The following is a 25,907-nucleotide window of genomic DNA, read 5'->3' on the forward strand; positions in this document are numbered from 1 at the left end:
TACACGAGAAGTCAGTTTAAGCAGTTGTTCTGTGAGCTCCTGGGAGATATAATCTCCGATGCAATCAATCTTTCTCACACTTGTCACCCATTCATATACCACCAACACAAGGAAGAGTGGAGATTTTGCTCAAGGGCAGAGCCATTCATTTTGCTCTCACATATCAGCACAGGGGCTGCTCCACTATATGTGAAGGGTGAAAATAATAGTCGACATATATCGTCTAACTTTTTTCTCCTGGCGTGATCTGGCTTCTTGCTTGACCTTTGAATGATGACTAAGGTTACACATGACACTTGGAACGGCAAACTTCTCTGAGCCGGTCGCATAAGACAGGCATTGGCAAACGATCACAGAGATGCCCACGGTGAGAATACGAGCCGGGGCCTCCATGTCCTTGCTTTAACTGCATATGCATACATCCATGCATTAGTAATGTCTGTGGTTATAGCCAGAACCTACTGGAGGTCCGGCTCGTAATCCCTTTAAATGGACGCCTTCTTGAGTTTCTTTGGGGATTGACGTCACACCTGTCATCGGTTTGACACAGAGAGACAGCTTACCTAGAGCCCCAAAATGGGCCCGATTCCTTTCAGGTGATGTCACTTCCTCTCTTGTTCCCTCATAAAGCGTGCTGTGCAGAGTCTGAGTGCAACGGTCGAGTTAGAAAATCCAGGAGACTCATTCATTTTGTCTGTACAAATATAAAGATTTAATGGGGGTGATGGTTTAGAAAAATACGCTCTTATCGTTTCTAAACATTGAACTCATATTTCAAGCCTTTTTTTCTCTTTAAAAAAAATTCCATTGATGAATTTTTCCAGCCCGTTTTTGGTACAAGATATTTGGACGAATCTGTGGTAGCTTGATAAGAATTGCATATATATTGCATACTGTCATGTTGCTAACATTATGCCTGTAAAAGTCAATAACAGACAATCAGGGCCTCGTTTCCCAAAAGCATTGCAAGCCTAAGTAGTTCGTAGAGTCCCTTTTCCGAATCATCTTACATTTTCACAGTGCTTCCCAAACGTATAGTAACCTAAGTAGAAAACGCACAAACATTTGCATGGGCTCCTAAACAGTCGTAGACGGCTAAGAGCTTCTTAACAGGGACTTCTCGCTGGGGTCACCAGCAGGACGTACATGGTAATTACAGCTAACAATATATTTATCAATAGTTATTTCAACAGTATGTTCCAGTCCATTATTAGATTTTATTGTAGTCAATCAGCTTTGAGCTTTTTTTTTATGAAAAATGTAAGCTCATAGAAATATGATTAAAGTATGGACACATTATTGTCAAAGTTATTAAATGAGACATTGGTAGAGTCGCTACTAATTCCATTTGTCTAAGTTTATCTTTTTTTATATCTTTTTTTTATCAGGGGGGCAAATTGTAACCTACATTAAGTCGGCCTTAGGCCTAGCTCACATGTTGGTGCGAAAGACGAGATTGGGGAACGAAGTTCCATCAGAGAGAAAAACAGATGGATATGAAAATGGATATCTTGAGTAGGCCAAATATGTTGACACGTTATGCCACGAACAAATCTGAATACAGTGTAATATCATAATTTTTTATTCATTAGAAATATTCACGTGTGTGTGTCATAGGCCTACATGGAGATGGTGTATTCTTAAGTTAGGTATGCAGATGTTTAAGGTTATTCGCCTTTAAGTCAATTAGCATGTAGGTCCTATGAAGTTGAAAAGGCAGCTGTGATGTCACCTGATATCACTAAATGAAGTGATATTTCAGCACTGTTTACACGGACAGCGTCCGTTAAGTACTACATATGAGCAGGGCACGTGCGTTCACATACATGCTTGTTTGGGAAATGCTTGTAAAAATGAACGAACGTTCGTTCGAATCTTGTGTAGAGAACACTCGTAACTACTACATTTTATCGCTATTGGGAAACGAGGCCCGGGCTATTCTGTGCACATAAACCATTGATGTGCTTACACATTAGTAACCTGAAATGTTCAAAACTTTTTGTTCACACAGTTTAAAAAGTACTACCATTGACTATTTTCATTAAATTTGGGTACGAAATTCTGCCCAAAACAACATAGTAAATCCATGACTTGTCAACTACTATAATATGACCTTATAATGATTCTATCTTTATGACAAAGGCACATAAGACCAGTTACACTTGAGGGCTGAGTTGAGTTTGATGGGAAACTTTAAAACAGGCATTTGCATGTAAAGTCAGTTCACCCTGTGTCACAGTCAAATGTAAATACAAGCCCTTGTAGCTTTTAAAATAACAAAAGACATAGTCTTCACATTAGTGTCAGCACTCCAAAAAATAAAAGAACAAAGAATAATAAAAAATACCAACCAAAAACAAAACAACAATCATATCTGCGCTGCTATCACAAGTGAGAAAGAGAGTGATCCAACAGGATTATGCCACACAAGGTTGTACCACATTTTGAAGTTTGTACACTGTGCTTGATGTCAAGTCATAGATTTCACCTCACCTCTCACCCACCACACAGGGCCTCTCCTGTCGGTGTAGAAGATGTGCCATGAAATAATGTTCTCAAAGTCAAGAGCGTCACCTGGTACATTCTGCAGCCGTCGGCTAATGAGTTGCGATGACTGGGGCCACATTTGTTCGGACAACAAGGCACTGTTTTGTTTTGTCCTGTGTTTTTTTGTTAGTTTGTTTGTTTTATTTTCTTTGCTACACGTTACGTTTTCTTTCACATTTCGTTCTACAGTTGGGATGAGATGGACTTAGCGCTCAGGAAACCGTGAGCTGTAGGAGCGTCACACTCTAACAGGAAGACAGACACACTCTGGAAGACCCGTGCCTTACACACACTCACCTCTGAGTGCGATGGCTCTCCTCTGTTAAACCAACTGCACTGTTTAGAGAGAGACAGGGAGAGACAGGTTGCCGTGGTGGGGGGGTCAGAGGTCAAAGGTCATTGCAGTCCTCGTCCATCTGCACAGTTTGCAACTTTGCCAGCTCTTTGCCCTCCAGCTCCAGTTCAGCACACACCGCCCTCACCGCACCAGCCGCTCCAGGCCCCGTTGCCGCCTCCAGGGACTCGGAGAGGGATAACACGCCACCGTGGTCCCTGTAGTCCGCGGGCACCAGGCCGGACGTCGTCCCGCTGCCAACGACGTCCCCGGCGTGGTGGAGGATGCGAATGGAGTGGTGTTGCCCGGCAAGGCCCTCGGCGCTCGAGAGGGCGGAGGTGACGGTGGTGGTGGCGGCGGGGACGATGGAGGAAGAGGAGGAGGTGGATGACGAGGAGAGGAAGAGCGAGGCGGTGTAGCCCATGTGAGTAGTTTGGTCCAGAGACATGTCCGTCTGGTAGGAGTAACCGCCGGGGTGTCCCGCGCCGGACTCCAGGGGCTCCTGCTTCACGGCCTGGGTGAGTGTGTAGAGGACAGGGGGACTCTGCTGGGGGGTATCGCTGACCACGCTACCCAGGGGGGCTGAGCCTGAAGCCGGGGGTAAAGGAGGAAAGATGGGTTAGGGATGCCCGGGACTGAACTGGTGAAGCAAGGTGCTAACAACAGCGAGATTGTGGGTTCCATGCCACGGAGCAGCACACACACTAAATATATGCCCCTTATAGACAAACAAACATATACCTGATATCAGTACCTGGTATTGTACTGTATGTTGGTTTAGATAAAAGGATCTGCTAAAGGAATAAATGTCATGGTGGGATGGAGGGGTTGGGGAGAGGGAGAGGAGAGGGGGACAGAGGGCCGGGGGTTTTTCATCAGCCCGGGGAGTCTGTGTGCAGGGCTCACCCCACACTCTGCCACTGCTCGGCCTGTCACCTCATCTGGGTTTATGAGGGCGTGGGGTGGGGACGGGGGGGGGGGGGGGGGGGGGGGTCGGGGGCCCTCCATGTGGGCTGGCGAAGGCCCCTCTCCTCACAGCTCATTACGGCGGGCCCCAGAGAGAGGCAACGGAAAGAGAGAGAGAGGGCAGAGGAGGAAAGAACGATTCTACCACCACACAGCACCATGCATCTTACTCTTTCAATAAGAGAGAAAGACAGACAGACAGACAGTCTTGCTCTCTTTTCTCCTGAAAACACGGCATGGTTCTCTCTTCCCTTCTTCCCTTTTCTTTGTAAAGCTGAACTCTTTTGCTCTTTCGGAATCTTTTTTTTTCTGTGTCTGTTGGCTCGCTCCTAATCAATTATTTCTATCTTTCTTTCCTTTTCTCTCTTGAGGTCTCTCTTCTCTCCCCCCATCTCTTTCTATCTCGCACACATATACACAGACTCACACACACACCAACACTCACACATACTCTGGCTCCAACTTTTCCCTTTCTTGCTATGTCTTTGTCTCTCCCTCTCATATACACACACTCCCTCTCTCTCTCTCTCTCTCTCTCTCTCCCTGTCTTTCTCTTTTTCTTTCTTTCTTTCTCTACCTCCCCCCTCTCTCTTTGTGTTTCTCCTCCTGTCTTCTTAGAGCTTTTCCATTCTTGTGAAATGTAAAAATGTAAAATGAAACACCTTCTTCACTTCTTTCTGTCTGTCTGTGGCGAGGCTCAGCATAATTTCCCTGGGCATTAGAATGTGGTTCCTGGAACTCGTCTCTCCCTGGGTGACTCTCACTGGCCCTCAGCCAGGTCCTTTCCCTCCATCAGACTTTGCAAACTGGATAAATAATCACAAAGTCAGAAGATCTCTCTCTTTCTCTCTCTCTACCGCTCTCTCTCTCTCTCCATTCCTCCACCCATTTATCCTCAGTCTTTTCGAGAGAATCTTCTAGCCCTTTTCCTACCTCAGCTTGCCAGAGAGTTGACACAGTTGACTGAGCAGCTGGCTTTCCATGACTCGCTCAAATTTGAATATGAATATATTGTTTGTGTTTGTGAATCCTTTTGTTTATTTCTCAAAACTATAAATAAACAAAGGAAATGACTTGACACAAACAGCTAAAGCAACTCTACTCAGAGCTCTCTGCAGCAGAGTAAAAATCTAAAGTGTCATTTTTGTGGCTACGTATTTCATTGGATTTGTCTGTAAAACTGACTGGGTAAGCACTGCTGGAGAATAGAGGTTTTGGCTAAACAACTTTTTAATATTTTTTAAGATGTAATTTTTTTCCCCCTTCATGACTGAGCTATTGGGCTAAGCTGTTTTCCTTCTAAATCAAAGGTTCAGCCAAGGGTGGCTTTGCTTTTATTTGGCTCATAAACTGCACATTAAAGGGTGAAGAAGAAGAGGATTGCAGTGGGAGCGCCGTGCTCCATCGCCAACTCCACTTTCATTGATGTGGCCATAAAATATTCATGGAAAGAGCCATTAGCGAGTGGTTAGGGGTAAGGGGAGGTGAGGATAGCACTGGGATGGCTCCCACTTGCCACTTGGTCACCCATCTCCAATCCCTATTGTTTGTTTCGTCAACACTCGAAAAATCGCCCAACTTCACACGCACAATACACTACCGAAGAGCCCCTTCGGTTGTTACTTATTCAATCACCTATGACTTTTCCACGGGCACGGAAAAATGTGTGAGGGGGGTTTGCAGCGCTGGACCAGCCAAACTCCATAAAGCATGCTGTCATAATATGCTCCGAAAGTAATGGTGCAATTAGCTGAAGCCTGACAAGCCCGCATCAGCCTGGTGCCAGAAGTAAAGCTCGGAGGAGACGAGTTGACTCGTGTATTGCCTGGACTGGTCTATGGGAGACACATGCATTTATATTGGATGTGATCATCAGTGTTGACCTGGCTGGGAGATGAATGACTTGGGTTTGACATGGGTGCAAAACATGAGTGCAGTAGGCTACATAGTGAAAATAAAATAAAAACGTAGCATTTAGCTCTTACTGTTCACATGGCTCAAGGTTGTAAAGCAGTGCATTTCAAGAACAGTGACAAACCCCCTACATAGCCTTTAGAACATATAAGCCTGCCTGTTTCTTTATATGTTGGTCTGTAGTGCTACACTAGCTTATGGCTAACTGCCTGAAGCTAACTTCTATTGCTTGTGGGTAACTGTGATAGCCCAGCTAGCTGTTGTTGTCCATGGGCAGCTGTTACAGCTTCTTAAAAGATGTATCAAGATGTTACAGCTGGTGGCTATGATTGTTATAGCCCTGATATCTATGATAGCCCGTGGCTAGCTGTCACAGCGAATGTCTAGCAGCATTAGCAAGGAATCAGCATGGTTTACCTACCATGAGAGGTTGCTGAGGAGGAGGGAGGAAGTAGAAGTGGTGGTAGGCTCATGCTGGCCTCCGTGCCAGGGACGTGAACCACACTGTAGCTGCCCAGGTGTGCGAGTCCAGAGGTAGAGGAGGATGAGGATGACGAAGAGGAAGACGAAGGCGTGAAGGTGACCACTGACGACGCTCCCCCATCCTCCGTGTGGGAGACTAGAGCCTGCATCCCTTCCAGCTTCCCGGCTCCTCCCGTGGCATCAGACAGCCCCAGAGAAAACTGCGCATAGGAGCCTCCGCCACCCTGCAGCCTCTCCTGCGCCAGGGTTGCCCTCTGGGAGTCAAAGGTTAAGAAGTGCCCACCCGTGCCCAGGCCGTTGAGCAGCACATTGTTGCCGTGCGGGTGGATGTAGCCACCGCCGCCGTTGATGTAGTGCGAGTTGGCGCCGGACAGATCGCTGCTGAAGCCCATTGCCCCCGCCATCTTCACATCGCCGATCTGCTGGATGACGGTGGTGCCCACGTCCGAGAAGATTACGGACTGGCCATTGCCCAGGGCAGCCGAACCGGTGGAGCTGCCTGACAGCGGACGTGGAGACAGATCCTCCTGACCTTTGCTGGACTCGTCCTCCGTGCTGTGATTGCCATCAGACTCACTGAAATAAGAGTGCAAGGTAAAGACATCCACCAGGTATAGGCAGCTGAGTTTGATTAGAAATCACCGGCTATTTGGCACTCGTCCACGTTTAACTTAAAACAGCCTTACTTCATCAAATCTTTCACTGAGGTCAGTGGTTTGTACTCCTACATGCACACAGCCCAAAACAACAATAGACAATAGAGCGGTGCAATGGAGAGAGCTATCCATGAAGCTGCAAGGGAAAGTGCCAGTTTAAATGTGGTGCCATTAATCATCATGGAAAGCTTATGGAGAGAGGCCTGTGTGGCAAGAAGCAGGATACACTGCAGTGGGGTGATCAAACTGACTGTTACTGTTAAAAGTCTTCTTGTACTGCCAAGGATGTAAAACTCTCGTATGAGTCTGTTTCATGTTAACTTCAAAAACGTTGCTTTAAAAGAGAATTAAATATAAGTGTGTGTGAGTAGATGCAAAATAACATTTAAATATCTGTCAGGTATTATATCTAGTCATTTATAACAACATTCATTTCAAATTAATCTTGTCACTGCTTAAATACCTACTTTCTTTCATTTGAAAAAAAGGGTTGTCTAAAAAATTCTGTAATTGAGTTGTTAGGTGTTGCTTCTAATAACCTTAATAATCATTAATAAGTTAACCTTCAGTGATAATTGACTTAAACGTATTTTATTGCATTTCATTTGATACAGAATTTTAACACGTAAAGAAATGAGAAACTGCTGATTTCCAAATTGGGCCCCCACCTCAAAGGGACACGAATCAAAAAGCCCAGCGTTCTCAGCGGCCTTTAGGGTAACTTGCTTTTAGTGACCGAAGCAGCTGCAAGCCCGTCGTTTAGCGATTGGCCGGGGTGGGCATGCTGTACAAAGGGCCTTATTGACGCTAGATCCCAATTCCCTTTTTTTCCGTTGCGGATACGGGACATTCTGGAGTTAAGATCTTTTGGCTCTGACTGACTGCACATCTGAAAAACTATTGACGCCTTACGTAGACGGAAAAGTTTGACCTCCCCTATTTACGAGACGTGAGATTTATTATTTATGATAAAACCAACACTCAGCCAAAGCGGTTCTAAGGCCACGCATGACATTGACATTTGTGGGCGCTGACAAATGGTAGGTATTTTCAACCCCCATTTGAGGGGCCCGAAGACATGTCAACCAGGTGCGCGAAAGGGTTACTCCCATGGTGAAGAATAGAGTACACAAATATAGGATACAAGCACACAAAAATAGATCTGACGCTTAACGGCCTCAAGTTACGGGCTGTCTGGTGTGGTTCGTCAACGTTAGGTAAAATAGTAAATAGATGGCCTGGTCAGATAACCAGGGTGGGGAACAGTGCTCTTTAAATCCATAAACAAACAAAAACAATGGGTATGTTAATTGAATGGGGGGTTTAAAGCCGGGCAAACGCTACCTTCTTAACTATCCTTTGTTTGGGTTTGTAAATAATTTTAGATAGGTGGGCCTAATCAATAGCTTCAACAAACTAAAAACTATAAACCAATTGCATTAGTTAGAATACATATTTATTGCACTTAATTACAAAAGCCTAAAGTGTGAAGCAAACTACAATATACTTTTTTACAATTGTAGCTTGTAAGAGCCTAGACAATTTAAATGTAATACTTTCAATATGTTTGAAGAAATGTTATTCGTTGGCCCTTGAGGCGCCCTGTGTAGTTTTTAAAATGACACCTCATTTAAACAGTCAAAGCTTCGTATTTCAAAACAGTGGAGCGTGCCTAGCACATATTTCGGTTTGTGCTGTCAATTTCTGGGGGGTTTCAACAGACTTATCGCGTTGATGTGTTATTTTTGAAAGCGAAAAAGTACTTTTACAGACAATGAATTCAAAGACAGGGGAGAACAGGGTAACTACTTGGAGCAATGAAATTACCAAACACGTGGATATACACGTTTGAAAACTATAGCGTGTTCTTTATGCTCTTTTTAAGTGCTTATGATGACATGTGAACACTTAACAGGCTACTTATTTACACGAGTCTATTTTTGTCTCACCTTTTCGACTGCGCTTCAGATGGATTCCTGTCTCTCTGCCTCCTGTTTTTGAACCAGTTGCTGACTTGTGTCAAAGAAAGCCCAGTGATTTTGGCTAGGTTTCTCTTCTCGGCAGGAGACGGGTACCGGTTCCGCTTGTACATATCCTTGAGCGCATTCCTGGACCTCTCTTTGAAGCAGTATACAGTTTCTTCCCCGTCCCAGATAGTCCTTGGTAGAGGATATTTCCTGCGCAATCGGTACTTATCCACGGCACCCAGCGGTCTGCCTCGCGCCTTCTCCGCCTCGGTATACCGAGCCTTGTACCACATGTCCTGGAGCGACGAGTGGTTGGACGGACTGAAGTTGTGGTTCTCAAGAATACAGTAAAGCTCCTGGTAGCGAGCCTGGTGGAAAGCCACAATCGCCTGCGCTTTCAAGATGCTTTCGTTGCCGCGCAGCAGATCACTCTGCGGCAGTGACCACAGAAACCGGGCAAGGCGGTCCACATTTCCTCCTTGCAGCAGAGCCTCGCAGACGCACGCTACCTGTTCGGGAGAGAAGGCCAGGGATGAAGGGGTGCACTCCAAAAGTTCGGCTCGGACCGCATCGCCAGCTGCGGCCGAAGTTGCATTCTCCATAGACAACTCCGCAGGGTCCAGCACTGACAGCTTGACACTCCCCCGATTCTCCAGTGCCCTTGTGCTTTCCCTCTTGATTTCATCGGCGCAAATGACCTCGCTTGAGGAAGAAGACATTTTTAACGCGTCCCGGTAAGTCACTCCTCCAGGTTTTGGGCTGCACATCAGACGATCGGGTTTCAACCCGCCATCCAAGCACGATCGGGTATCTGGCCGTGGCACGGTGTGGATAAGATCTCCACTCACTGTTCCTGCGTAAGTTTAACTCCGCAGCTTCAAGCAGGAAGGGATCCAAATCCGGGGCGCACTCTGATTCGCCACACCAGGCTCCACGGGGGAGGAGCAAGCGTGATCCTAGGACAAATGTTTGCGCTGAAGATGTCAGTCAACCGTGGCGTGCAAAAAGCAGTGGAATACCTGCGCTAGGTGAGGTGCGATTCCAACGATTAACCATGTGCTCCTACCGACGCTAGCCCCCTGCGGAGTACGGGACGCAAACACTCTTCTTAAGGATCAGTGATCCCATTCACCTAAAAAACATAACCTCCTTGGCGGAGGTAGACGACAGCTATAATCTGAAATACATTTCTGGTACCCATCATGTAACGCCAACTTAATCTAACGAATTAGGTTGACAGTCTCATTCTGATAAACTTTATCTTGTTAAAGTGAGAACTGTATGTAAATGTACTGATAACCCAGTCGTCAATTGGCATGGCCTAGGAAGCCTTTCTCTTGTTTTCTCTGACCACCTTCCCGAGGTGTCCGCTCTGGATGACAGATAAGGAAACCCGGTGGGTGGTCAGTGTTCTCAAGAAATAATCCACGGTGTTCCACAAACAATCATGTCTGCTCTGCAAGTCCTCTTACTCAGCTACTCACCTGTAATTAATAACCTGAGAGAGAGAGAGCTTCTCCACATGGCCACAATTTTACTATGCCCCCACTTTACTATTTTTCTTTCTCATATGTTTGTGTGCCTATCTTTTTTGTTAGAGATCAATATTCTGTGATTCATTTTGATAATCTATAACTGTATTATTCACCTACCCACTTATACCCACGATATTCCAAACATTTCCATCTGAAATTGTAATTGTAATCTTATTGTCATATTGTAGACTTACTGTTAATGCAAAATTCTATGGACTAAACTGTTCCTAAAATGAATTTGTCTTATGGACTTTCAGTGTCTCTGCTAATACCTTTGTCTGTCTTTCTCACTGTCTGTCTGTCAACCTGTCTGTCTGCCCGTCTGTTGGGTTAGTTCTCAGTCCCTGGGGATTGCACTCTTTTTCCAGGCAGCCGCCATGCTGTTTACAGGAACAGCTTTGTCTGTATGGGAGCCAACGTCCACAGCAGCTGACAGAGCCCCTGAAGCCCCTTGCAAAAGTGAGACAGAGAAAGAGAGAGAGAGAGAGAGAGAGAGAGAGAGAGAGAGAGTCTCTAGCGGGTAGAGCCCATCACACCAACTTAACCTCCTAAAATTAAAACCCAGCTCACAGACCACCACTACCTGGCACTGCATGTTCCCAAAGTGAGGTAGTTGCCCATTCACATGCTCTCTGGTATGTGCATGCCGCCCAGCTGGTGCCAAGGTCACCGCTGAGGTGTGCCCACTGCATTGCACTGCAGTGTGTTGTGTTGCTGCCACTGCCCATGTGAAGATGGGGAGGATGGCATGGCTGAACCCAACGTGCCCCTGTATTTAGTTTTGTGCCCTGGCTACACTTGGGCGCTGATATGATTTAGTCTGCACAGTAGCCAGTAGCCCCCTGCCATAGGATTCCAGTGTGGACCGAGGGAGGGTCTGTGGGTTAAGCATAGTGTCACGTGCCACTGCTAGTTCTCTTTTTGACCCAGGAGCCTTTGCTCACTTCGCCTAGGATACATTTTTCAGAGTCATTAAAGGCACAGTCCTTGATTATGATCCAATACACGTCTTGTCAAATTCAGTGAATTTCTCCTTACTATTCTCTAGCTGTACGTTCTGTGTGTGTGTGCTAAAAAAAACCTCCAGGGTTCTTACACTGTTCTGGTTCTGTAAATGGGGAACAAACAATTGGGCTCAGAGTAAGAGATATCAGCCACACTGCCTCAGGAGCACAGAGAGGCTGTTGAGTTCAAATATTAACGAACTTTCAGCAGGATCGAGGATTGCACCTTAAATGGACCTTTACCTTGTTTTCATTGTTGTTGGTTTTTTTTTTGTCACTAAGTGAAACATATGTTAAATATGTATTAACTCTGATGCTTTTTGTGTGGAATATATGCAATTATTGTGATTGAGGGGTTTTAAATCTCATTGGTGGTCATCTTTTTTTCCCTTTTCCATTGTGTAATAAAAATATCTATCCATCTATCTATCTATCTATCTATCTATCTATCTATCTATCTATCTATCTATCTATTTATTCAGAGTATCTTCAAACAACTTTTGTTTGCCATTGGACAGCTAATCATGCCAATTGTTGTTTGTGTGTATGAATCACACACACACACACACACACACACACACACACACACACACACACACACACACACACACACACACACACACACACACACACACACACACACACAGGCACACACAAACTTAGACCTTGCCACATTTTGAATTATTACTGGAACAGCAAAATAAATCCCAGTGGCTGTGGTGTTCATGTGGTGGTGTGTGTGTGTGTGTGTGTCAGAGAGAAAGAGAGAATGTAAGAAAGGGAGAGAGAGTTTGTGCGTGTGTGTGGGTGTGTTTGTGTGTATGAGCAATTGGCCATGTGTGCGTGTATGTGTATATGCACGTGTGTGTGAGTCTGAGCTGGCGTTACTGAAATAAGGTTGTTGAGTTTGTGGTATTTTACTGGGCACGTTCTGGCAGAGGGGGAGCCCAGTGGACTGACAGCCTCCTGTTGCCCCAGAGCGAGTTCACCTAGGGCGGGCTGCTGAGAACATGCCAGCCAGGGGACATGTGACGGGGACGAGCAGGCAGCCCGTGGGGAGTGTGTGTGTGTGTGTGTGTGTGTGTGTGTGTGTGTGTGTGTGTGTGAAGGGGGGGGGGCATGCAGAGCTGAGCTGATGATAGGCCTTTCATGACCCTGCTGGATTTTATAGGACAGAAGTCAAGTGGGTTTATTGGGTTTTGCAAAAATACACATGTGTATACTGCATGCATGCACACATGCCTGTGAACCTATGTATACATTTATATGTGCATGCATGTATGTGTGCACACACACAGACACACACAGTGACAAACACACACATACAGACAGACACACACACACGCAAGCACAAAACACACACACACACACACACACATAGATACACACACAAACACATACAGCCACAAAAGGAGTCCAACACAAAGACAGAGTATCTTTGCTTGTCCTTGTGGACTGAGGGCAGTATGGCAGACCTTTCGCTCCATCGCTATCGGCATCTCCACATGTCCATCGCCGACACCATGAATGGACTCTTTGTGGTGGGGGGAGCGCGGGGCAGCAGACTCTCCACAACCCCACCCTCACCAACAGCTTCTGTCCATATGTTACCCATACATCTAAACCTGCAGCCCGGGGGGGGGGGGGGGGGCACGACCACCAAGCACCTGCCTCTACTCGACCACAATGGAAGCCTTTCTTTGCTAAAGGATGGACATGGAGATTCAGCTTTAGTAAGAGCGAAGCAAAAGAAAACCGCGGTACTACTGTCAAATAAACATGGCGAAAAGCCCATTGCACAGCAATTTGTGGTTTCACTAATAAGGGCTGGTTCTACCAGTATGTAGTTTAAACAGATTGTGTGTGTGTGTGTGTGTGTGTGTGTGTGTGTGTGTGTGTGTGTGTGTGTGTGTGTGTGTGTGTGTGTGTTTGTTTGTACAGTCTGGCAGTGACACACAGGTAATATCTTTCAGATCAGTCTTCAAACCATAAACGCCCATCTCCCAATTCCACAGAAGTTCTTTTTGTATTCACTGGAATCTTAACCACACGCCACCACTGACAGTCCTCCATGATCTTGTGTAACAAATCTGTCAATCCAAATGATTAGTCAAGCAATAATGAAACTTAATCATCCACACAAACCAATTTCCTGCCTGAACGTTGTTCTCAGTGAAAGCCTCTTCTTTCCCTGTTTGATTGACTAAGAAAATGTGCCACAGAGGTCAATTACCCCCCCTGCTAGCCTGATTAGCTCCCTCTTCTCCAGTCATGCTGAGATGAAGTGTAACTCCTCTCAGCTGCAGGAGGGGGCTGGCAATAGACACCTCCCAGGTATCCTAACAGGAGACCCCCCCCCTTGTCATGTTCAACAGTCCTGAGCTCCCAGCAAGCTCAGAGACACAAGGCTGCTGGGGGTGGGGAGAGGTAGTCCAAACATGCCGATGCCACAAAATAACAACCCCCCTCCCCAGGGTAAACACTCTGCACACCGACCCAACAAAACGGCTTGATGATACTCCCCTCTCTCAGGAGGTTGCCAGCATCAAGAAGACCGATGGAGACGTCCCCATTGTCCTCTAGCACTCTGCTCTCTTAAAGGAGATGGATGGTCATCTCTGACCACTCCAGAGTTTGAGTGCTAGCATGGCCAGCTAATCGCACTAGCAAGCTAATCGCACTAGCAGGGTTTGGGACTGGGGGGAGTTTCTCTGAGGGATTATATTATTATTATATATTAATACATAAATCAATAGATACATATTTATTGTATGTATTTTTATGTGTTTCCTGTTATCAAACTAGAAGTAGGGCTGTTTTCTCAGAAAATAGTTTGACATTAGTGATCACCATGGGGACAGGAGGTGATCCGCCTCCATGAGTACTGTGTCTTTGAGGCCGGCCATGTTTAGAATTAGGGCCTGACCTTGGTGGTATTAGCGAGTGTGTGTGGTGTAGCTGCGGGCTAACTCCGCCGGTAAAATTCCGATCATGGCCCAGACTCAAAAAAAACAAAAAAAACAAGCCTTCTTTTTCAGCAAGCATGTGCGTTTAATCAAGCTGTCAGTCAAAAAGGCTTGAGGGGGGAAGCAAAGTTTACCTCTCGCCAAGTGATTGGCAGCTGGAAAAACTGTGTTACCCCAAAGAATGCGTCTTTGTTTCCCATCAGGAAGATTACCTTGCCAATTGTTGAGACTAATCACTATCTTCTATCACACACTCTGAGCTGCCTGTCCAGGAAGTCGCTTCATTGTTCAGTTTTGATCCCCCATTATGACTAATTGTTTTTTTCCCCTCAAACTGCCCTATAATCACAAGTAACTCTAGCCAAGTATTATCTGACATGGGTTTGACATTATTTTAAATTTGCAGAGGCACTGTTCTTGTCAGGGACCATGTTGAATACGACCAGGCCTTATGGTTAGCACTTGTCCTACTTTTTGTCTATTGTGTTTTAAATATATATGTGTATATATATATATATATATGTATGTAACCCCCAGTGTTCTAAGACCATTTCACTGTCCCTGTGGCACAGATGCTGTCACCGCAAGAGAAGGGCGCAAAGTCCCTTCCTGTTTGAGAGATCAAGGAGTCACAACACAAGCCATCCTTTGATGCACCAAATGGTTTCTTTTATGAGCCTTAAAAGCAAGTGTGGTGGGGAAGGGTGGGGAAGGGGGGGGGGGGGGGGGGGGGGGGGGGGGGGTTGGTGTCATGTTGGGGGGTCACTGGCTATGACTGAGTTTGTACTGTGACTGTGAAAAGGCCAGGGTCTGAATAGTGCTGCTCAGGCTGCTGCTGCCATTGTTGTGTCGTGCATAAGGGCAACTACCCTCCACTCTCTCTCCCTCTCTCCCTCTCTCTCTCGCTCTCTCCCTCTCTCTCCCTCTCTCTCTCTCTCCCTCTCTCTCTCTCTCTCTCTCTCTCCCCCCCCCCCTCTCTCTCCACCTCCACTGGTCCGATAAGAGCGCCGTGTGTTTTGTAGCACCAACAAACCGTCTCTTCCCAGGCCTCTCTGCCCTGGGTGTGACAGTGCTGTGTACTGTCAACAATAGAGAGAGCCCCCAGCCGGGGCAAAAATTCCCAGCAGCAAAAGAAGACTCCACGGCTAACACTTCTTTAGTGCCTATTTCCTTAAATCCTCTCAGGTCGCTGAATTGATTAAGATGGGCTGGCTATGTGATCTATTCATTGTGTATTTGATTAACCTACTTTTGTTCCTTTTCGGTCAAGGTGAATGCTTACACACACACACACTTACACACATGCATACACACACACACACACACACACACACACACACACACACACAGATATTTATATATTATTTTAGTCTGTAGTCTCAACAGATATGATTCCTATATAAACACCCACTACCCACATCTTGAGTCCATCTAGAAAGTATGCAGTATGAGAATAGATGATTCAGCTCTAAGCTAGTTTAAGGTATGCAGCACTGACCGCAAATCCCCCCTTCTCAGGGTAGCCATTTGCTGCACTATGTCATTGTCAAAAAATCATGCAGGGGTATGGATTCTTTTTTTAAAAGAAATACTAGCGTAGGGAATTCTGTTCCTGTACTACATACTGTAAAAGGTACCAGTGATTACAGTTCTGGATGTAGAGCATGCAGGAAGTTTCTGAACCAGGTAAAGCTGATAAGAATCTGTTCACAGTGAAGACATTTATTATTGTCAGTTTGAAACTTGGGATCTTACAGTTCTTTGCTTTTGTATGTTGAACGACACACACACAAACACACACACACACAGATATACACCCCCCCCCCCCCCACACACACACACACACACAAACACACACACACACACACACACACACACACACGCACACAATCTAACTAAATTCTAATGAAGTGTTCTCTGTTAAGTTCTGTTGTCTTATGTAATTACCTTTAAACAAGGCTCAGTGTGCTTGTGTGGGGTGTGGGTGGGGATGGGGGTCTTGACCATGAGGGGAGTGCTTTGTCCTGAGCTGTGTTTGCATACCTAATGCCTTGCTGACAGCAGGAGTTTAAAGAGATAGATGTGTGATGGAGAGAGAGATAGAGAGGGGGAGGCAAAAGAGGAGGCGTAGACTAAGGGGGGAGGAAGAGAAGGAGAGGGAAAAAGAAAGAGAGAAAGAGAAAAAAAGTAAGCAAACAAGAAAGGCATAGAAAGAAAGACAGAAAGAGGGACAGACATACAGAGAGAGAGAGAGAAACCGAGAGAATGGAACAAGATCCCACGTGGTCATAGTTTCTGCAATCAGGGCTTTCCTATTTGAGACAGAACCCACTGATATTTTCTCTCTCTGTCTCTGCCAGTTAAAATCACAAAAACAAGACCCAAACTCTGTGCAACTAATGAAATGTTCCAATACTCAAGCCGTTCCTTCGCTCGGTGAGGATATTTAATAACGTATCAGGGAAGCTCGTCTGCACTTTCACTGTGGCTCTCACCACATGCATGTTGTGGTTTTCCCCCCTCACGCGGCAGGGAATGTTATTTCGCAAAAACATCTTACAGAACAGAAATACAAATGCATCTACAAGCTTACACCACAGATACACCACTGCCAGGGGGCTTCTACTGGTTGATCCACAGGGACACCTATGACAGGTATGCCTAGGTGAAGGAGCTGTGGGACATTCCTGCCACGCTCAACTGTACAAGCTGTTCAACACTATCGTGGGCAGACTACTGGGGCTGCTTGGCTTGGCTCGGGCCCAGACCCCAGGACTTGGGTTTTTCGAGTGGTTCACGAGATGTTTGTGGTGCTTGTGATGTGCGAACTCAAGTTGAGGAGATCTGTTTTCATGATCAGACTCAGAGTCAGACCATGTTTATCTTGTGATCTCTCCATCTCAGCAATGTCTGTGTTCTTGCAATGTCTTGTGTTAGGTACTAATTAGAAACAAATGTACTCAGCACAGAACCTTAAATAGTTCCCCGGACTAATATATATATATTAAAAAAGTTCAAGTTCTTTTTGGCAGAATGTTCAAGCATTTCTGTGCACGAGCTAAATCCATCTTGTGCCTTCAGAGCTTGGGAAGGCATTTTAGTCCTCACATAGAACCACAACATCTTCCGCAAAACTGCTTCTGCTGCTTCATTGACTTCTCATACCTTAAAAAAAAAAACATTTCTCTGACAAGCACCAGTTGCAAAGAATGCAAACATTTCCCTTACCCGCAGAACTCTTCACTGCAATGTGTCCAAGAATACACTGGTTGATTTGAGTCTAGCGATGTGTATCCCATAACCTTGGTGTGGGTTAGTGTGCCAAACAAGGTCATCTCCCTGCCTCAAGATCTCTGGTTCAGACTGGTCAGCAGCCTTGTTGTGGGTTTGGCCCTGAATCTGCTGGGCTGTGCACAAATAAACTCAGTCACCGTTGGGCCTCAGGTAAGGCAGCCTCAGTTTGGTGCCTTGGGGTTTTTCAGAGGTGTTTAGGGTTGGCACTGTTCGGGCCTGCCCTGGAGCTGTTCGCCAGCATGAGAGGATCAGGGTTATCATCAGGTCGGAGTGAATGCCATGACTCAGGCATCTGACAGCTTCAGCTATGGTTGAATGCTAACATCTAATGAGGGATTGCATTTTATCAGATGTTACTTGGGAAATGTTTATTCAAGAGAAGTTGCGCTTTGGGTCAGGGTAAGTTCCACCATGCATATGTATAGGCGTGGGGTGTTTTGAGTGAGTGAAGAGCAAGTGAGTGAGAGAGAGGGGGAGGCAGAGAGAGAGAGAGAGAGAGAGAGAGAGAGAGAGAAATAGAGAGAAAGAGGGAGGGAGAACGAGCTCAACTGTGATTTTGTGGCTTGTGAAACTGCCTAGTCATAATTTGCAATGGAAAGCTGAACGGTCAACAATAAGGCTCTAGTATTATCCCTGAGCGGGGTGGTGCATCTCATTCCACACAATGTTAACCTGTCACATGTGGAACATTGTGTTCGCATTAAAAGGTGTTTCCTGGCTATAGGCCCAGCCACAAATGGGAATCTTTTTCTCTCTTTCTCCCCTACTTTTTTTCCTCTTCTTCTTGTGGTGAAATTCTGTGGTAGCCACGAGGCTTCCTAGACAGACTCGTTCCTCAGGTTTGCTCTCAATCATCCTGTTGCTATGGTGACTCAGGAAAGGGGTTGGGGGGGGGGGGGGGGGGTGGAGTTGTTGTCGCTGGAGATGAGGGAAAATTCAAACGCTGTTGATGGTCATGACTTGCATATCAGTGGCTTGTAGGTTGTTTGTAGTCTCGACTTCTGCGTAGGTAAGCACTTCAGAAGCGACAGTGTCAGCAAGCACTCTCTCTCTCTCTCTCTCTCTCTCTCTCTCTCTCTCTGTCTGCCAAAGCAGGACCACAAACACACTCAGAGAGCTTTATCATATCTGTTCAGACTGGTTTCCTGTCATCGAGGCATCATAACACAAACAGCTCAAATCAATCTATTGAAAAGATCTCAGACTACATTTCCTCTGTTCAGGTAGATTGACATTTGGCTGCTTGTGAACGAAACCATATGTGGACAAACGAAAGTAGCAAAGAAAGGCTCCAGTGTTTAACGTCAGATGACAAGGAAGGTCTGGCTTTTCTTCGGATGCAGGAGAGGTCTGACGCAGAGAGACACAATTAGTAGCACTTTGAGGAAGCTAAGGGTTTTCTCTCCCTCCCTGAGGGCAAGGATCCTGCGACGTGACCTGGAGCTTCTGTGCATCGTCTGTAAAGAAAACAGACCACAGAACACACATGAGTGCGCGCACACATACACACACACACACACAACTGTATACACACACACACACACATACATACACATTAACAAAAGCACACACATGCAAAATTGCACACATATCCACACACACACACACACACACACTTAAATGTGCTCACACACACACACACACATAAATGCACACACACAACACCAGCACATACACACATGACGGAATCCTTCTGTTTGAAGAGCCCAGGTGAGTAGATGAGGCAAAGCTACACACACCTCTTACACACCCACCCTGTCTTAGCAAACACAGCTCTTCCCGTTGTCAGAGATGAAAGCACAGCACCTGTGTCAAAGTTGACCTATTTGATGTTTTTGTTAATCCCAACACAAACATGTTTGTTTGTATGTCTGCTATTTATTTTGTCTGATGCTGTTTTGTCTGACTGGTGTAGGAAAGAGCTATTCACCAACTCCAGAATCATTTAAAGAGAGCTTTTTTTCTTTTCAGCTTCTATGAACTATTGTGTTCATAAATGAATACACCAGTTCTCAGTGAGAGCCATTATACTCCTTTATATTCCTTGCTACTTAAGCTAAGTCATATATCTCTATAGTATAAGGAGGCAAGATCATAAATTAGTTTGCTGCCTGAGTCTGGACCTCTCTCTCTCTCTCTCCCTCTCTCTCTCTCTCTCTCTCTCTCTCTCTCTCTCTCTCTCTCTCTCCCTCTCTCTCTCTCCCTTTCTATCTCCTTCCCTGTCTAACATGAGTGAGACAGATCGGCAGACGGCCCTTCTCAGTGGCACATTCTGTCATACCCCAGGCCCAGAGGCATTTATTTTTTCTCAGGACTTTTATTAGCCAGCTGCATATGACTTCGAGGGCCCCTCTGCCACCCAACAGGCCCCATAACAAAACCCCACTTCTCACTCTCACTCTTATGAACGAGGACCAGGAGACTCCTGAACTTGATGTAAGTCTCGCAACAACGATCCTTTATTCTGTGCTCAATGTCACAAAACTAGTCAGAACTACAAGAATGATGCCAGGTAGGTGGGCAGGACTATGGTCATCTAAACCTAAAGTTTAAATCCTCAAGAGTTAGTTTGTAGGAGTTATTTTAAAGGTGCGGTTTTGTTGTCAAAAATAAACTACATGTTGCACCTTTAAGTACACCCTAACACAGTGGTTCTCAACTGGTCATTAAGCTGTGACCCAAATTTGATAGAATTCAAACCATAAAAGAAAAATAAAGATTTGGACATAAACGTAGGGCCTATGTTTATCCCTGCATTCATAGCACATTAGTCTAAATCTGACATCAGACAGATTTTAACACTGTGGAGTAATGTGGGGACTACTTGCTTCCACTTTCTCTTATTGATTCAAACTTTACGTTATCTTCTTCATCAAATTAGCTTGTTATACAAAGATACATGTTAATGTCTTTACCGCACACAAAACTGTGTATAACATAGCTAATCTCAGTCACATTTGCTAACCGCAAATTCCGAGTAAATACGTTTCCCAGCAATATAACTACAGTATTTAGCTAAATGTTTTTCTTTTCTAACAGAATTATGAATTCTCACACAATGATTCAACTAGCCCATCAGTAGCTCCCCTGTTGACAGATAGTAAATGGAGGCTCTCCCCACTCATATTACAGCACTACTCTAGCCCACACTCCAGACTCTCATATGGTAGGCTACGCATCTGCCGTTCAGCCAGCACTTTGTCTGTCTCTGTCCCAGAGCTCCCTTTTCCCTTTGTGATTGAGGCATGAGAAGCACGAAGACTCAGCTTTTTCCATTTCAAAATAGAGGGCTATTGTTCATATATTTTCTACAAAAGTCATTAAAGTGAAGGAACACAGACAGTCAATCAGAATGACTTAGTGACCCAGTTGAGAAACACTGCCCTTAAACAACTCCATGAATGTGTGTATAATCCACATGTTAATAGCCTACTATTAAAGTTCATAATGATTGAGGAAAAGGATTGGGAGAGAAACGAGTTAGACAAGATTGAACCACTTGAAGGATTACCCAGCACTTGGGCTAAGTACAAATAAACCTTTTTTCACCAACCCTGAGGGTGACATGATGACTAATGAAATAACACACATGACGTCTGATAGTGAATTTTGTTTAGCCTGCTTAGCAAAAATATTTGGGTTTTTTTTGTCAACCAGTTTTTCAGGATACAATAAGGTGTGTGATGTATTTGAAGATAGACACGGCCTACATCTCAGATATAGTAATGATCTAATATGAAAGCCTCTCCAGACCTCTGGTTGTGAGCTGGAGAGATCTAAGATGGAGCCGATCAATACTCAGCCTAGCCTGGAAACAGGAAACGGATGAGTTCTCAAGTTGCATTTGTAGACGCATTTGTTTGCATTACATCACATTTACTGCATCAGGAAAAGCACACCTCTGTTTTTCCACACACACTCACATGATGTCATCAACCGAGAATTCCCAAGGTCTGTCGGACATATGCACACATTTGAGGTTTTTCAAATAATATGAGTTGGTGCAACTTAATAATATTTTATTATTTATAAAAATAATATAAAATAAAATTCATACAATGGTGGCTATTTGATTCTGGATTTCTAGTCGCATTTATCTCAAAAGTGCACCTGGACCTTGTCTATTTTCAGTTGACAATTTGTGTTTAAATATATGTATGTATGCACTTTGTGAGTAAATCTCCACTTATTTATGCGTGAACGTGTGTATTTTGATGTAAGTCTGTGTACATGTGTGTGTCTGTCTGTGTGTGTGTGTTGTGTGCCTGTGTGTGTGTGTTTTCTGAACCAGCCGAAGAATGTGGTCAGCTCCAGAGAGGAAAATTGGCGAAGTGGAGGAATTAACTGCACAGTCCTTCAAATTCAACTAAAACCTCAAGTGATGACAGAAAAAAAGAAAAGTGTTTGTGAGCAAGAGGAGAGGGAGAGGGGGAGAGAGGGAGGATGAGAGAGAGAAGGGGAGAGAGAGAGGGAGAGAGATAGGATGAGGGAGAGAGAGAGAGAGGGTGAGTGGTTGTTTCTGTTGGCATGGCACTGAAATGATTTCATCTTTGGGAGATGCAAATTTCCTCCCACTAGCTGTCAATCTTTAGTGAGCGTGCTCAGAGCCCTCTCCCCTAGCTAGCGCTAATTGCTGGAAAGAGACTGTGATTTTTTTTGTTCATTTGTCATTTTTCTGTCTTCTTATTTAATGGCACAGTTGTCAGGCAGTCATCTTTCATTGCCAAGGAGGTGAGTTGGGGGGGGGGGGGGTGGCAGACGTCAATGGTCTTCTCTCCCCTACCCCTCTCAACCCCCCCATCCCCTCAAGAGTACTATGACAACGCAAAGCAGGAAGCTGACCCCCCAGTCTGTGAATTGTTGGAAAACGCAGAGAGCAGAAGAGGTCATGATTAATAATTTCTTGTTTATTTGCTTAACTAACGCCCAGCCTGAAGAAACTGACATGCCTCTCCAGGGCCTCTCAAGGCTTTTGGAGCCTGAACTGAGCTGTGCCTGCCTCTGTGTGTTAGTATGAGAGAGAGAGAGAGAGAGAGAGTGCGTGTGTGTGTGTGTGTGTGTGTGTGTGTATGTGTGTGGGTGTGTGTGAGAGAGAGAGAGTTCCACCCTGCCTAAGTCCCACACATCTCATCCAACGCTTTATAAGTGATGTGTGTGTGTCTGTGTGTGTGTGTATCCTTTCCAATCCCTCTACTCTACATACAAAATTAATGAATCTTACAGTTTTTTACAATTGTCTCAATACCATGTACACTTTTTCTAAGCACATTCACCAGTGTCCATCAGTAGACTATGTGAACTTCGCTGTGGATGCTTTTGCATTGCATTGCATTTGCAGACATTTAGATACTCTGATCAAAGCAGTTAACACACTAAAATTTAAATCACTGTAGATGATTTGACGGACAAATGAAGATGTACACTTGAAATGAGACAGATTAATCAGATTTTTGCGGAAAATGTAAGTCATGGGCTACCAACAAAGGTCTGGTACGGAGACTTTTATCCAAAGTGACTTAACCATCTTGCATTGCCCAGGAACCCAGGTCAGCTACTTGTTAGATAACAACACTAGCCACTGTATCACTGACACTAATCGACCACCATTGCGACAAACCAACAGATAAAAAAAAAGTTTGTTGTTGGTGTCATGAGAACGTCTTGCCTTGAAGTATTTGTGGAATATGGGAGATTTTAGGGGTGTATAAAATGTGCTAGATAGGAAAATGTGATTAAAAGTTCATAAAAATGTCACGCTAAATTCAGAGGACACCACGGATCAGCATTAGGGCTGCAGGACACTTCTAGTGATAGTCTCATGTGCTGTTGGAAAGAAAAGTGTCTGCACACTTATTTTGTACTAATATAGTATACCGCAGTGTTTTGGTGGTTGTAGTGCATTTTGCACCAAAGGTTAACTGGTGTGCTGAGGTGCTGAAAAAGAGTCTCAAGAGTTTTAAAAAAAAGTGGACATTGTTATGATGTGTGAAAATGATGTGTGTGTTTTGTGTGTTTTAGAGAGAGAGAGTGAGAAAGAGAGAATGTGTGTGTGTGCATGCATATCCAAGCATATGCCTCCAAAACAAAGAAAGGAGTTTTTCTTCCACACGCTTAACATTTTGCAGTCGTTCTGAATATCAGCGTTCTCCTTGGCGTTCTCGTGGGGGTTGCCTGTGTCTAGACCACAGCTTGAGGCATGGCCACTGTCGGCCCCAGTGCATGCTGGTCCTGCTGTCGCGGACTGACAGCCACGTATTCACTCATCCTCTGGCACGCTGGCACCAGTCCCCACTGTGGAAATTGTAATGTAAACACTGGCTAAGGTTGGTGAGCGCCAGGACATTTTCTGAGTGAGAGGGTGGTGTGGTGCTGTGTGTGTGTGTGTGTGTGTGTGTGTGTGAGTGTTTAGGTTTGGGTACATTTGCCTGTGTGTGTGTGTGTGCGTGTGCATATGTGTGTGTGAGCATGTGTGTGTGTGTGTGTGTGTGTGTGTGAGAGAGTGTCTCCCTCTGTGTGTGTGTGTGTGTGTGTGTGTGTGTGCTTGTAGAATGGGGGGGGGGTAGTTGGTTCCAATCCTCTCTGCTCCTAGTTAATTTCCATCCAAGGCCAGAAAGCATTTGAAGCCCGGTGTGGCTAGTCAATACCAGGCCCTGCATTAAGTGCTGTGCAATCCACTGCAACCTTTCACACACAACTCCCCTCCTTCATAGATTACTCTCCTGCCCTCAGACATATATTCTCGCTCTCTCTCTCACAGCCTTTGTATAATTTATCACAGCACAGTTATCCATGCATTAGTCTGCACTTGCAGTTGCAATGTCTGACGCCATGCATAAGGTAACAAGGAACAAGGAAATACAAATCTACGTAACAATCTTTAGTTCGTATGAAGAGGGTTATCATTTGGTAACAGATTTGTTAAAGAGGTATTACACAGTGTTAACTGACAACAGCAAAGCTGAGATGTAGAAAACCTAGCTAGCTTGTAGCTAGCTGATGTTTTTTCAGCAGAATGTTTGTTGTGTTGAAAAACATTCCTATTCATTTCATTTTCCGAGGTTATTTACGACCCAGACCACAAGATTACATATAATAGTGGTTAGAGTGGCTGGTGGTAACGCCACGTGTGTATCTCTCCTTCACACGACCACATATCATCAATCACATATCATCACATATCATGACTAGCGACAGACAAAGACACTAATGACCTGCACAATGCCGCTTTAATCCTGTTCATCTGTCAGTGTGTGGCAGCCCTGTAACACCTGAAATATTTCATACAATAATCAGGACTTGTGTTTCAAAGTGATGTGTCAAGATAAACGTACACAAAAGGGGTTTGTACAGCTACTATCTGTGATATTAATCCATCTTAATTATTCATGTATAATTCAATAATTCATGTTTATTTTCAAATTAAGTTGTAAATCTACTTGTTGATGTTTTTTTTAACCAATAATATGGGTTTAAATGCAATGTATCCGGCGGTGGAAATGCTATTTGTTTTATAGTATGAGGTTGCTCAGCTGTGCTGCACCATGATACTGGATTTGTTTGCCATGCATCTGTCCAGCCTCGGTTCTGTCCCACAGTAAGGGTCAGTTTGTGGAGGTGTTTACGGCCCTGACATCAGCATAGTCTATGTGGGAACACAACAGGAGTGAGTCTAATCCATACGTAACTCTACACACTCCTGTGTCAGTCCTTCATCCGATTTACCCCCACCCTCCCCTTTCTCTCTCTCTCTCTCCAGTGCTTCTCTCTAACTCTCTTGCGCTGTCTTCTGCTATCTCTCTCTCTCTCTCGCTCTCTCTCTCTCTATCTATCTATATATCTATCTCTCTCTCCCTTCCACTCTCTTCTGCACTCTCACTCTCTCCTCTATTGCTTCTCTCTCTCTCTCTCTCTCTCGCTTTCTCTCTCCCTCTCTCTTTTGCTGTCTCTCTCCTATACTTCTTCTCTCTGTCTATTAATGTCTGCAAGAAAACACAGGGGATCACACAGACCATATTGTTTCTGCAGAGCAGCAGAATGACAACAGCCACAAATAGAGGCTTCCCCCTGGAGGCCTTGACCCTGGTCCAGCAGATGCCCTTTGTCTCTGGTGGCTTAATGCAAAACAGCAGGTCCAGGAGCAGTTTCCAGTCTCATCGACTGGGAACCCGACTTCCAGACAGTGATAAATGAGGCTGATTTGGGATCAGTTTTTCCGAGAGCTTTGGAGTTCTCCAAGTCGGC

At 45.0% G+C, this 25,907-nt stretch overlaps 1 protein-coding gene across 1 annotated transcript; it reads right to left on the bottom strand.

Annotated features, from left to right (window-relative positions):
• Positions 1–630: 630 nt before the first annotated feature.
• Positions 631–11,831, bottom strand: six4b (SIX homeobox 4b). Its single transcript, XM_012824762.3, has 3 exons — positions 8,850–11,831; positions 6,183–6,820; positions 631–3,469 (listed from the first exon to the last, which is right to left on the bottom strand). Exons 1-3 carry the CDS (start codon positions 9,632–9,634, stop codon positions 2,937–2,939), a joined length of 1,956 nt encoding a protein of 651 aa, XP_012680216.2. The 5' UTR covers positions 9,635–11,831; the 3' UTR covers positions 631–2,936.
• Between the last annotated feature and the right edge of the window lie 14,076 nt (positions 11,832–25,907).

Source organism: Clupea harengus, chromosome 15, assembly GCF_900700415.2.
Source record: "Clupea harengus chromosome 15, Ch_v2.0.2, whole genome shotgun sequence".
Lineage (NCBI taxonomy): Eukaryota > Metazoa > Chordata > Actinopteri > Clupeiformes > Clupeidae > Clupea > Clupea harengus.